This window comes from Pistacia vera, unplaced genomic scaffold (genome assembly GCF_008641045.1).
Source record: "Pistacia vera cultivar Batoury unplaced genomic scaffold, PisVer_v2 Contig160, whole genome shotgun sequence".
In the NCBI taxonomy this organism is placed as follows: domain Eukaryota; kingdom Viridiplantae; phylum Streptophyta; class Magnoliopsida; order Sapindales; family Anacardiaceae; genus Pistacia; species Pistacia vera.
The window spans coordinates 1,052,158-1,064,561 of record NW_022195685.1 but is presented as its reverse complement, the minus strand read 5'-3'; the positions used below and the strand labels follow the sequence as shown (position 1 = coordinate 1,064,561).

The 12,404-nt window shown below is 31.7% G+C and overlaps 1 protein-coding gene across 1 annotated transcript; it reads left to right on the top strand.

The window, feature by feature from the left end:
- Positions 1–2,925: 2,925 nt before the first annotated feature.
- Positions 2,926–8,350, top strand: LOC116125097 (probable disease resistance protein At4g27220). Its single transcript, XM_031410822.1, has 6 exons — positions 2,926–2,968; positions 3,296–3,522; positions 3,553–4,253; positions 4,299–4,817; positions 6,780–8,000; positions 8,316–8,350. Exons 1-5 carry the CDS (start codon positions 2,926–2,928, stop codon positions 7,975–7,977), a joined length of 2,688 nt encoding a protein of 895 aa, XP_031266682.1. The 3' UTR covers positions 7,978–8,000; positions 8,316–8,350.
- The last annotated feature ends 4,054 nt before the right edge of the window (positions 8,351–12,404 follow it).

Sequence of the window (12,404 nt, the reverse complement as noted above, 5' to 3'; positions counted from 1 at the left end):
TGTTAAGTTATGATTTTTAATTTAATGTTCTGATGAAATTTGAGAAAATTGTGAAGTAGTTTAAAATTGTCTTTTCTTTATGCTTCGGTTCGACTTTAGAAGTGTGGGGTTTGTGTTCTGAGTGAGATGTTTTCCATGTTTTGGCTGAGTTGAGCTTTAGTTTGGGGAAAGTTGTTATCTAAAAAATGCTTGTTATTTGTCTTTATTTTGATGGGTTTATTTTGGTTCTCTTTCTTATATATATGGAGTTAAATTGGTATGTATATATAAGTATTTATATATCTTGTTAAATTCTTATGTACGTAGTTGGAACAGCACACAACCAGTCAGATCCGACCGATTGTACGCCGATTTGACCGTTTTTGGCCAGATCTATCATGGACTTAGTTGAAAATGGCCAGATCTACGGCCAGAATTTTGATTGTGGGATTATTTCGCTAAATTAAAAAATGTAGGGGTTAAAACAATAATCTTAAATATTTTCAAAAAATGTATCAAACAACTATTTTATTTTAAAAATATATATCAAACAACTATTTAGCATTTTATCAAACTCTGAGTTACCTTTCAAATATTTTATCATTTTCATAATATGATCTAAATCGATTTAATTCAACTTAACTCAACTTAAAATACTTTTTCAGAATAACATTTTTCAGATAATGTATCGAACACCCATTCTGTTTTGAGTGGGAAATAAGAATTGGTTAATTAAAGAATGGAAAGCTTGCTTGTTGGGTGAAATTTTTGGGCGTTGGTCTGCTGTGGTTGTCTTTATGGAACTGGAAAGAATGGGTGAGAGACAAATGTTTGGCTTGTTTATAAATTCCCAAGTTGACTCCTTTGTTGGTGGAATTGTTATAATAAAGAAAGTTCTTTTATTTATATATGTATTTTAATATGTTTATGGACTCCATGAATGGATGGATATTGAAGGATATAAGACTTGCGATTTAGATTTAATTAAATTGGTGTTTGGGTTCGATAGAAGTAATTGGGTCCAATGGTGTTTGGATTTAATTGAAATAATCGTCCTTAATGGTGTTTGGATTTAAGTAAATGGACTTAACGGTGTTTGGTTAATTAAAATAGTTGGGTTGTTGAGTTTTATGGTTTAAAAGGGCCGGCTGTTTTATTGAGGCCCAGTTGATTGTTGTGTTATTCGGTTTTGTTTATTAATTGGTAGGCTTAATTGAATTGGTGGATTTATATTGATGGGCTAACTGAGTGAAGGGGTTTTAATTGTTAAGTGGACTGACTTATTATTGATTAGGCTCAAAATTATGTTGATATGGTTTTTTGGTCTTATTCTATAATGGGCTGATCTATAAGTAATGTGGCCCAGATTGTATGATTGGGGTTTTCTTTAAATGCTTTCATTTGCGAACATCGTTTTCCTTTATGTGAATTCTTCCTGTTTGGGGAGTTTGCATAGTGAATAAAGTTTATGTTTGTTCTTATAGATGTTATTATTATTATTCCAAATGGTTTTTTGAATAACAATGATAAGAAGATTATTATTTATAATTGGTGGAGTTTTAGGTGTTCGTTGTTGAGTTAGTACTAGACCTAGCAAAACGGTGTGGGCTAGATACGGTTCGGGTCCAAACGGATACAGATCCAATGGGTTGATCTAAAAAGGCCCAAAATATTGGACCCACATCCTACCAACCCCACAATTTTTACAGTTTTAATATTTTACAGTTACACCACCACAATCAAATACTCCAAATTCAATACACTCAACCAATCTTCAAAAGTTTCATATAGCAGCACTACCAAAGTAATGCCCCTTTCTAACTTATTTCAACCTGTATTTCAGCTTTCATTTTTTAAATATTCATAATTATGATTTATGTCATTTAATCACTGAGATTGTTTCATAGAGATAAATGAAATAAAAGTGATGTATTTAGTCACATTCTCAACAATTATTAAAAGTAAAAAATTGATCTGAAAAATATTTTCAGGTTTAAATATGGAAGAATTAGTCCACACTACTCACTAAGTAACTATATGATTTTTTTTGTGTAAATAAACTTGGAAATATAACATAAACCTTAAAAATAAAATACCAGAAAATTGAGGGGGAAAAAAAACAGTTCTAAGTCATCATTTCTATGCATTCTTGAATACCAGTATGTTATTTAGTCTACATTAAAAAAATAAATAATAATAAAATTGTAATATCAACATACATTGAAATTATTATGTTGAAATAATAAAAGCATGAATGTTGCATGATATCTCAACGAATACTTGCTTCCTTCACAATTGATGAAGTTTATACTATTGTGCTAAATTAATTGATAATTATTAATATTACTTCTTGAAAAATCTTAGATACAATAAAGGTGCCATTATATGTCCAGTAATCTACTCACCCCTTCACTATATTCTAATAACTCACTATACTATACAACATCAATTAACAAAATATAAATATAGACACCATCACTTAAGCTCAACTGCCCTTAAACTACTTTTCTCACATCCACAACAAACAGTAACATATAGAGATAGTGGGAATAAAATTCAATCAAACCAAAATTACAACTTAAAAGTAGTTGATAATACATTGAAAACAAACAAATTTCAGAAGAACAAAAACAAAGCATAAGGAGCTCCAACCAGTTAATTAAATAAGAATGATACAAATAATGGTTGTCTAATAATATATGGATTATTATTTTAAGAGGTTGTTGATCTTGTTCTCTCTCATATATTATTAGACAACCATTATTTGTATCATTAATTAACAAAATATTTTCGTACTATTAAACTTACATTCAAAATTCGAGTATAAGACAATATTATTTCAATCATTTTTTTCAGCTCTCTCAAAAATAAATTATTGGTTTTGGCCCTAAACATGACAAGTTAACAGCATTATGAGAGGATAAAGGTATAACTAGTTTGGTAAACATGACAAGTCACCAGTACTTGAAACTTGAAAACAGAATTCATTGTTTGATTTTGTTTTATAAAATAAGATTTTGGAAAGTAATGCTCTAAAATTTTGTCATTGTTGGAGCTTATTTCTTTATTATTATTATTTTTTCCTATAGATTTGTAAATTCATATACAAAATTGCCTAAGTCATTGTCTGGTCAATTTCTTTTTTTAATTTATTTATATTTAATTTCTTTGTTCATTTTGATTGTCTTAAGACTTCATTTAGATTGGATAGATAAAGAAGATAAAAATTATAGCTTATAAATGATGTGATAATTAAAAATTTTTTGGTCTGCTGCTAAACATAAATCCTTATCACCATTTATATAATACAATGCAGGGGAATTGTCAACGGATCCTGCGGCAATTATTGAAGTTATAAACTGGATAGCTCCTCCCGGTTGTAGATACTGGAAGTACCATAGAAAGTTTAATGAATTCTTGAGTACTCTGGAAAGGGAGAGACAGGATCTTAGTAACCGCATGGAAACTATACAACAAAGATTGAATGGGGAGCTTCGTTATCATAAAGTAACAAACAAAGAAGTGGAAAGTTGGTTGAGAAAAGCAGAAAAGATCTTCTAGGAGACAAAGAGAATTGAAGATAAATTCAGAAAAGGCAACTATTTTTTGCGTGGTTGGCGAGGAAAACATGTTGATGAAAAGATTCAAGAAGTGAAAAGAGTTTATGATCAAGGTGTTTTTCCTGCTGGTTTGGTAATTGATGCTCCTGATGACATTGGATTGCCATTACCAACATTAGAAATGGTAGGTGAAGATAGTGTAAAAGAATTTTTTTTGAAACACTTGATGGGTGATAAGGTACGCAAGATAGGTGTTTGTGGGATGGTAGGGGTTGGTAAAACAACCATCACGAAGCACATTCATAATCAGCTCTTGAAAGAAAGAAATAAGTTTGGTAAAGTAATTTGGGCAACCGTATCCAAGGAGTATGTTATTGTTAAATTGCAACAAGACATTGCAACTGCACTGGGGGAAGATTTGTCGAAACATAATGATATAACAATGAGGGCTGCAGTGTTACAAGAGATGTTGAAAGGAAAAAAGAAATACATGCTAATTTTAGATGATGTGTGGAAGCCAATATCTCTAGAGCAAGTTGGAATCCCCGAACCAACTCTAATGGATGGAATAAGAGAGATGCCTGATGGAATATTACCAAAACTTCTCCGTCTTCAATACTTGAGGTTAGATAATGCAGTTGCAGAAGCAGAAGAAGTTTCAAGATTGAGCAAGTTAGAATGCTTGGGTATTCGTTTCAGAAATCTGCAAGAATTACTATTCTTTTAATTCTCTAGGACTCAACTATTCTTTTATTAAAGGAAGAAGGGGAAAAGTGGTAGGAATTGGTGGACTGACAAACTGGAATCTTCTCTTCTTAAAAAAGTTTCGATAGATGGTTGTCCAAAATTGAAGAGACTGTTCCCACCTAAGTTGCTGCGAAACCTACAAAACTTAGAAGAAATTGAAGTTTCGTGGTGCTCAGGACTTGTGGAAATAGTAGAAGCATCAAGTGATGAAGAAGAAGAAGATAAGGAAGCAAGTAAGAATTCTTTCAAACCCTCTCTTCCAAATTTAAGATCTATCACTTTGTGTGATCTACCGGACTTAAGGAGCTTCTGTAAGAGTTGTTACGCAATCCATTGTGATTCCCTTAGAAGCATTTGTATAGTCCGATGTCCTAAGCTGAAGACGATCTCTCCCTTATTTCCGCAACCTGACAATGGGCAGCCATTTCCTCCCGCCTCCCTTGAAAATCTCACAGTTTATCCAATAGAATGCTGGAATTCACTGGAATGGGACCATCCCAACACGAAGAATGTCCTTGAACGCTTCCCCCAGTAGTCAAGTTAAAATAAGTTGATTACAAGGTCAGTTAAAATTAAGTTTTAATTTTCTCTCTTTATAACAATGATTTAAATGGGTTTTTTTAAGACTTTGCTTCTTCATGCCTTCTTCATTGAATTTGTAAAATTTACATTAAGATAATAAGTTTTTAATGAATTAAGTTACTTAATAACAAATTTGTCTTAACATTTTTACAGTTCATCAATAAACAAAGAACAATTAAGAGTAATTTATGAAAAGTCTTTAGAAGTGTAAGAATTTTTGCATGATTATTTTTGAACAACTTTGGTTTACTTACTGAATTAATGTTTATTGTAGCTATTTGTAATTCACTGAGAAATTGTGGCCATTATTCTAGACAGTACTATAAAGAAACAAGTATGCGTGTTTTCCTTAATTCACTGTATTATCAAGAAACAAAAAGTAATACTACATTTATACCACTCTTTTATATCATGATGTGACATTGAAAGTGTGAAGGTTTTATCATTGAAAGTGTTTGGAGTCATATTGCAATAGCAAAAGATGGTCACCGAATACAAATAACGTTTAATCTAACAACACAGCTGGCACCAAGAATATCAATACAAATTTAAAAAAAAAAAAACCAAAAAAAAAAAAACAAAAAAACAAAAATGGAATGGAAGATGAAACTTAATTTTGTCACAGAACATATCAACTCTCATTTGACAAAACAAGGCAATCTTGACCTTGAATCAGCTTTGCCGAGTGAATCACATCCCTTATTTTTATCTGTGGTAGAATTTCTCTCTCAACTATTGTGTATCTGTGTATCAAAATAGGACACAAGACAAGCATAAATATTCTTCCATACCAAAATATTGAAATAAAAACTTATGGCATTCTAGATAAACATATTAAAGATGTTACCGAAAGACTGAAAATTGCCCCTCATCAAAAGATAGCCCCCCTAAGCCAGCCTACAGAAGAAGTAAACAACAATATAAGTCAGAACTTGGATAGATGGAAATCCAAGAGCATGGAAAAAAAGAAGGATAATTATAAGACAAAGTGTATGATACAATTAATAAAATTAGGCTTCTATTCACCAATTTCATTCTGCATTAACAAAAAAAATAAAAAAAATAAAAAATAAAAAATAAAATAAAAATTGAGTGCTAATACGGGTTTTAACAAAGAGCTGCAATCACTCACATTTCTTTTATCATATAGATAGAAGAAAAACTGATATGGTGCCGAGTACTCCTTAGAGACCTATGTGCCATAGCAACAGCTCCATAAACTGATAGTGGAAGAACAGGCAATTCCCCATCCTTTCAAGCAAAAATAATCGATTGAGAACAGTTAATGTAGAAAAGTTATTAAGCAAATTCTAGCTATAATAGATGATGCACCTGCACACTTAAGGTTGTTTTGTACAAGGGTTCAAATTGCCCAGATGACTTTATTTCCAAAGGAACACTATAACCGCTGTTCTTTTCAAGACTGCTGTCCGTCAGAATGGCTTGTTCAGTGCAATTGAGTCTTGTCCAGTCATATGCTCCATCAATCACCTGAAAATTTGTCAAATAGCTTTGCCTATTCTATCAAGAGAGAACGTATAATCCAATAATCCTAAGCTTTCCATTCAAGGAAAAGAACAATAAAATTTCAAAAAACATTGTTTTTTCAACCATGGTATTAGCAGGACTATCAGAATTCCAAGGAAAATTTCGGCGCATTAGAAGAAATCCATTGATTAATTTTCAACAAAAAGATCCAAGTCAACAACAACGCTTTGTTATGAGAATTTGATTACTTACCTAGTTATAATTACATGTAAGTTTTTGGAGAAAGTAAAGGAAGAAATGCAATGACGCGCCAACAAATTTCATTTTCTTTCACTGTTTTTGAGCAATTAGTATTCTTTGAAAATTTGCCAATTTGGTCTTGTGTAGTTAACGAGTCAAAGCATTTTATCCATTGTTTATCAGATCAACTGCAATTGTAAATTTCCTCTATGTGCCTTCTTTGGCAAAACTTGGGGCTCTGAAGAAGTTGGATCTTGGTCAGACGAGTATTACAGCCATTCCTGACGGACTAGAGATGTTGGTACATCTCAGATATCTTGATCTTTATGCAAACGGTATAAAAGAGATGCCTGGTGGAATATTACCAAAACTCTTCCGTCTTCAATACTTGAGGTTAGATAATGCAGTTGCAGAAGTAGAAGAAGTTTCAAGATTGAGCAAGTTGGAATGCTTGGGTATTCGTTTCAGAAATCTGCAAGAATACCACATCTACTTTTCTCTAAAACAACAAAGATGCCTCAATTACTATTCTTTTAATTCTGTAGGAATGGGAGATTATATTCTAGAAGGAAGAAGGGAAAAAGCGGTAGGAATTCGTGGATTGACAAACTTTGGAGACTCCATTAAGATACCGACGGACATTAAGAAGCTAGTCATTCAACGCTGTGATGATTTGAGAAGGGTAAGCGATATTTCTTCTTTAAAAGATGCAACTGACTGGAGGACCTGCTGGATTCATTCGTGCAAACAGATAGAGTGCTTCTATTATTTGTCCTCTTACAGAACTGCTCTTCAGACCCTTCAGTATCTAGCCCTTCATAAATTGGATAATTTAATTTCAATTCTTGGAGAAGAAATAGACGGAGCTAGATCCGCATTACCAACACCAATAACACCTGGAATCTTCTTTTGTCTTAAAAAAGTTTCGATAGAGGGTTGTCCAAAATTGAAGAGACTGTTCCCGCCTAAGTTGCTGCGAAACCTACAAAACTTGGAAGATATTCATGTTACGCAGTGCTTAGGACTTGTGGAAATAGTAATAGCATCAAGTGATGAAGAAGAAGGTAAGGAAGCAAGTAAGAATTCTATCAAACTCTCTCTTCCAAATTTAAGATCTATCTTTTTGCAATATCTACCGGAATTAAGGAGCTTCTGTAAGAGTTGTTACGCAATCCATTGTGATTCCCTTAGAAGCATTTATATAGAGGGATGTCCAAAGCTGAAGACGATCTCTCCCTTATTTCCGCAACCTGACAATGGACAGCCATTTCGACCCGCTTCCCTCGAAAGGCTCATAGTTGGTCCAAAAGAACGCTGGAATTCACTGGAATGGGACCATCCCAACACGAAGAATGTCCTTGAACCCTTCCTTTGGAAGTAAAGTTAAAATAAGTTGATTACGAGGTTAGTTAAAATTAAGTTTTATTTTCTCTCTTTATAACAATGATATAAATTGGTTTTTTAAGACTTTCCTTATTCATCTCTTCTTCATCAAATTTATAAAATTTACATTAATCGTTCTTTTCTTAATTAGATAATAAGTTTTAAATGAATAAAGTTTAAATTGGCCCACTTAATAACAACTTCGCTTAACATTTACAGTCCATCAATGAACAAAGAACAATTGAGAGCAATTTATGAAAAGTCTTTAAAAGTGTAAGAATTTTTTCAAGATTAGTTTCTAACAACTTTGGTTTACTTAATTAATGTTTATTGTAGGTATTTGTAATTTACTGAGAGAATGTGGCAGTTACTCTAGACGGTGTCACGAACACTTAAAAGTAAGTTATCTTTCACTTTCACTTTGCATCTTTTTTTTTTTTTTTTTTCTTCATCATCTGATGCTTATTTTATTTTTCTTATTTAAAATTTCCCAGGTAGGGCCAGTTGACTAGTTATTCCTTGGGCAAAGTCTTTTTCATATATATTTATTACCATCTTTTGTAATGTAAAGTTTGTTTAACGATATGTTTTCTTTAATTCACTGGACTATGAGTATGTGAAGAAACAAATATGTGTGTTTTCCTTAATTGACTATTATGAAAAAACAAATATGCGAAGGTTTTACTATTGAAAGTGTTTGGAGTCAGTATACAATCGCCAAAGATGGTCAAACGGATACAAACAACATTTAATCTAGCAACACAGCTTACACCAAGAAAATCAATACAAATTACAACAAACCAAATAAAAGAACAAAACAAAAATGGAATGAAAGATGAAACTTAATTCTGTAAAAGAACATATCAACTCTGATTTGGCAAAACAAGGCAATTTTGACCTTGAATTAGTTTTGCGGATCGAATTACATCCATAGTTTTTATCTGTGGCAGAATTTTTCTCCCTACTGTTGTGTATCTGTATATCAAAATACCACAAAATTGAAATAAATGAAATTATAAAACTTATGGCTTTTGATATAAACATATTAAAGGTTAAGGATGTTATCTAGAACTGATAATTGCCCTTCATTGAAATATAATCCCCCTAAGCCAACTTAGAGAAGAAGTATATAAAAAGATGTCATAAGCTCTGTTTTAAAAACCGGACCGGACTGGCCGGTCGGACCGGTTGGACCGGGAATCGACAGCTTCTCCGGTCTGGTTTAGGTCTCAGGGGGTTTTTGAAAAATTTTAAAATTATGAGGGTTACTTGTAATTTTATAGGGGTATTTTGGAGATATATCAAAAATTTAGGGATTAATTGGTAACTTTATTGGGCCATTTTTGAAATAAATAAAAATTTTAGGCACTAATTTAAACTTTTTTAGGGGAATTTTTATAATATATTGAAATTTAAGGGGTTAATATGTAATTTTTTAAAAATAAAATATTGCTGACATCATCAGTCCAACCGACCGGTCCAACCGGTTGGACTGGTTGACCCGTGACCTGGACAGCAAAATGTTTGCCTTCCGATCCAGGTTTTAAAACAATGGTCATAAATCGAATAGATAAAAATCCAATAGAATAGATAGAGAAAAAGAAAACATAATGTTAAGACAGAGTGATACAATTAATGAGACCGAGTTGCCGCGGAGTCCTCAATTTCAAGACTAAACTGGAACTGTTTCTCCAAGTTGGAATTTGGAGAGATATCTGCTTGAATACCAGGTGATTAGGTGGATGATTTGGTGTTAATGAAGTACATCGCTCTTAGTTTCAGATCATATAATGGATGGTGGAATTGATGTATTGAATCCATAGATTCATAACACGGCTTATTATTGGTTCTGATACATGGGGTTGTAGATTTTGAAGTTATGTTATTGCGTAAAGGATCATTGTTCTGGCGTTCAATGATGATTTGGGAGTCTGGGGATGAGAAATGAAGTCCACGTAAGAAAGGCCGATTTACAAGATTAAAAAATTGTACATGAAAATCCGTTGACTTGACAGTTGATAGGCAGTAAAACGGTACCGTTTTTATCAGTAGGCAGTGGGCTTACAAATGAAACATAGATAAATCATAAATGGTTGCTTTTTAATGTTAATTATCAATTCAGTTCTGTTTGCAATAGAAGTTTTATCAAATGGTTGCTTAGAATTAACGTCAATTTTTTTTTTTTTTCATTTGATATAATAAATAAATCAATAATCAAATTTCAATTACCAAAATTTTTAAAATTAAAAAAGTAAGTAAAAAACGAGTCGATAATTGATTGACTGAATCATGAAGAGTGAGGCCATCTCATGAGGCAAATTCCGTGGGGAGAAGAAGCCCTCCCATTTAATCTAGAAGAGACAATTGGAGGCCATTAGAGATCCACATGTTGAAGGTTGAGGACCCATGGGCTGCCCCACGAACTCCGTGAGAAAGAAAGCTACATTTCTTAAATATCTGTGGTTGGTCAATAATAATAACATAATTTTATGGCCATAATTGAAACAAGAAGAAGCGATCAATAGATATTTTTGTTTGTATATGGAAATAGGCAAGACAATTTTGATTTTTTTTTTTAATGGTGCCAATTTGAAATATAGAACTTGCCATAACGCTACTTAATTTATTTCAAGTCAATTCTTTGTATGTTTATAAATATTTGTATAGAAAATGTGTAATTTTAAATTAAAAAACAGTTTTTTTTTTTTTTTTTTATTCCTCAGGAAAAGATATCACACAGCAACCCACCCTTGTAGCCTCCCAAATATTTTATGAGCAAAGGTAGTACCTTTGTGGTCAATGAGAAATCAAACCTAGAATTGTTGGTTGAACTCATGTGTAATCTTATTGGTTCATCCTTACTGCTTGTAATTACTCATTTAAATTGATATATTTGTTTATGTGGAAGGGTTTTTTTATATTTTTGAGTCTAAACCTAAAGTTTTCTTCATAATCTTTTTAATTGAATTAATAAAAATATTTTATTTCTAATAAAAATTATAATATTATTAGGTAAATCAATTTACCCATCCATTTACCTAACATAAGAAAGAATTTGATTTTTGGAATTGCTTTGCATTATTGGAGTTGGGATATTATTGATGCAACCGGAACACTTTAAAAACTTTAGAATGTTCACACCTAAATTGATTGTATATCAAACATATTGCACAAAATATTCACCAATACACTAACTATTGAAGTTATAATACGATGTAGGGGAATCGTCAATGGCCTCGAGGAAACTTATCGAAGTTATAAACTGCATAGCTCCTCCCATTTGTAGATACTGGAAATATCGTATGAAATTATTTAAATAAAAGTATTTATGTTGAGAGGATTACTTTTAAAAAACGTTGGTTTACTTATTAGGTTAATTTTAACAATAATGCTAGATATATAAAAAAATTTATAAAAATTTCTTTTACAAAATGATGTGGCAAGAAATAAATGAAAGAGTGAATACAAAAAATCAAACTCATCATATTCACTCTTTTATCCATTTTCTGTCTCATCGCTTTGTGCATTAAAATCTTTGTAAATTTCTTTATATATCTAACATTACTCTAATTTTAATGATTCACAACAATTATAGTAGACAGTGTCATGAACACCTAAAATAAGTTTCTTCTCCTTTTACTTTCACTTTGCAACTCTTTTTTCATCATTTGATGCTTCTTTTATTTTTCTTACCATATGTATTACCATCTTTTGCCTGTTAGATGTAAAATTTGTTTGATGATATAATTTGCTTGAAAAAACAAATATGGGAAGGTTTTACTTAAAAAAAATGTATCAAGTTGGACTGCAATAGCAACATTTAATCTAACAACACAACTTGCACCAAAAAAAAAATCAATACAAATTACAACAAATCAAATCAAATAAAAAAACAAAAATGGAATGGAATGGAAGTTAAAGACAATATATCAACTCTTATTTGGCAAAACCAGACGATCTTGACCTTGAATTAGCTTTACAGATCAAGTCACATCCTTAGTTTTTATCTGTGGCAAAATTTTCTCTCCCTACTGCCGTGTATTTGTGTATCAAAATACCAAAAAATTGAAATAAATGAAATAGTAAAACTTGTGGCTTTTGATATAAACATATTCAAGGTTAAGGACATTACCCAAAACTGAAAATTGCCCTTCATCAAAAGATAGCCCCCCTAAGCCAGCCTACAAAAGAAGTAAATAACAATATATGTCATAAGTTGGATAGACAAAAATCCAAGAGGATGAAAAAATAAAAAAACAAAAAAAACAAAAACAAAAACAAGAGCCTAACTATATTTGGGTTCTAATACTAATTTTAACAAATAGCTACAATCACTCACATTTCTTTTATCATATGGATAGAAGAAAAACTTAAATGGCACTGAGTACTCCTCGGAGACTTCACTATGTGCCATAGCAACGGCTT

Bases quoted from the DNA above. Each gene is read 5' to 3' on its own strand.
- LOC116125097 (XM_031410822.1), top strand. From the start codon at position 2,926: ATGACAAGTCACCAGTACTTGAAACTTGAAAACAGAATTCATT. The intron at 3,523-3,552 runs GCAGAAAAGATC...GAGACAAAGAGA, and splicing joins TGGAAAGTTGGTTGAGAAAA to ATTGAAGATAAATTCAGAAA. The intron at 4,254-4,298 runs ACTATTCTTTTA...CTTTTATTAAAG, and splicing joins TTCAGAAATCTGCAAGAATT to GAAGAAGGGGAAAAGTGGTA.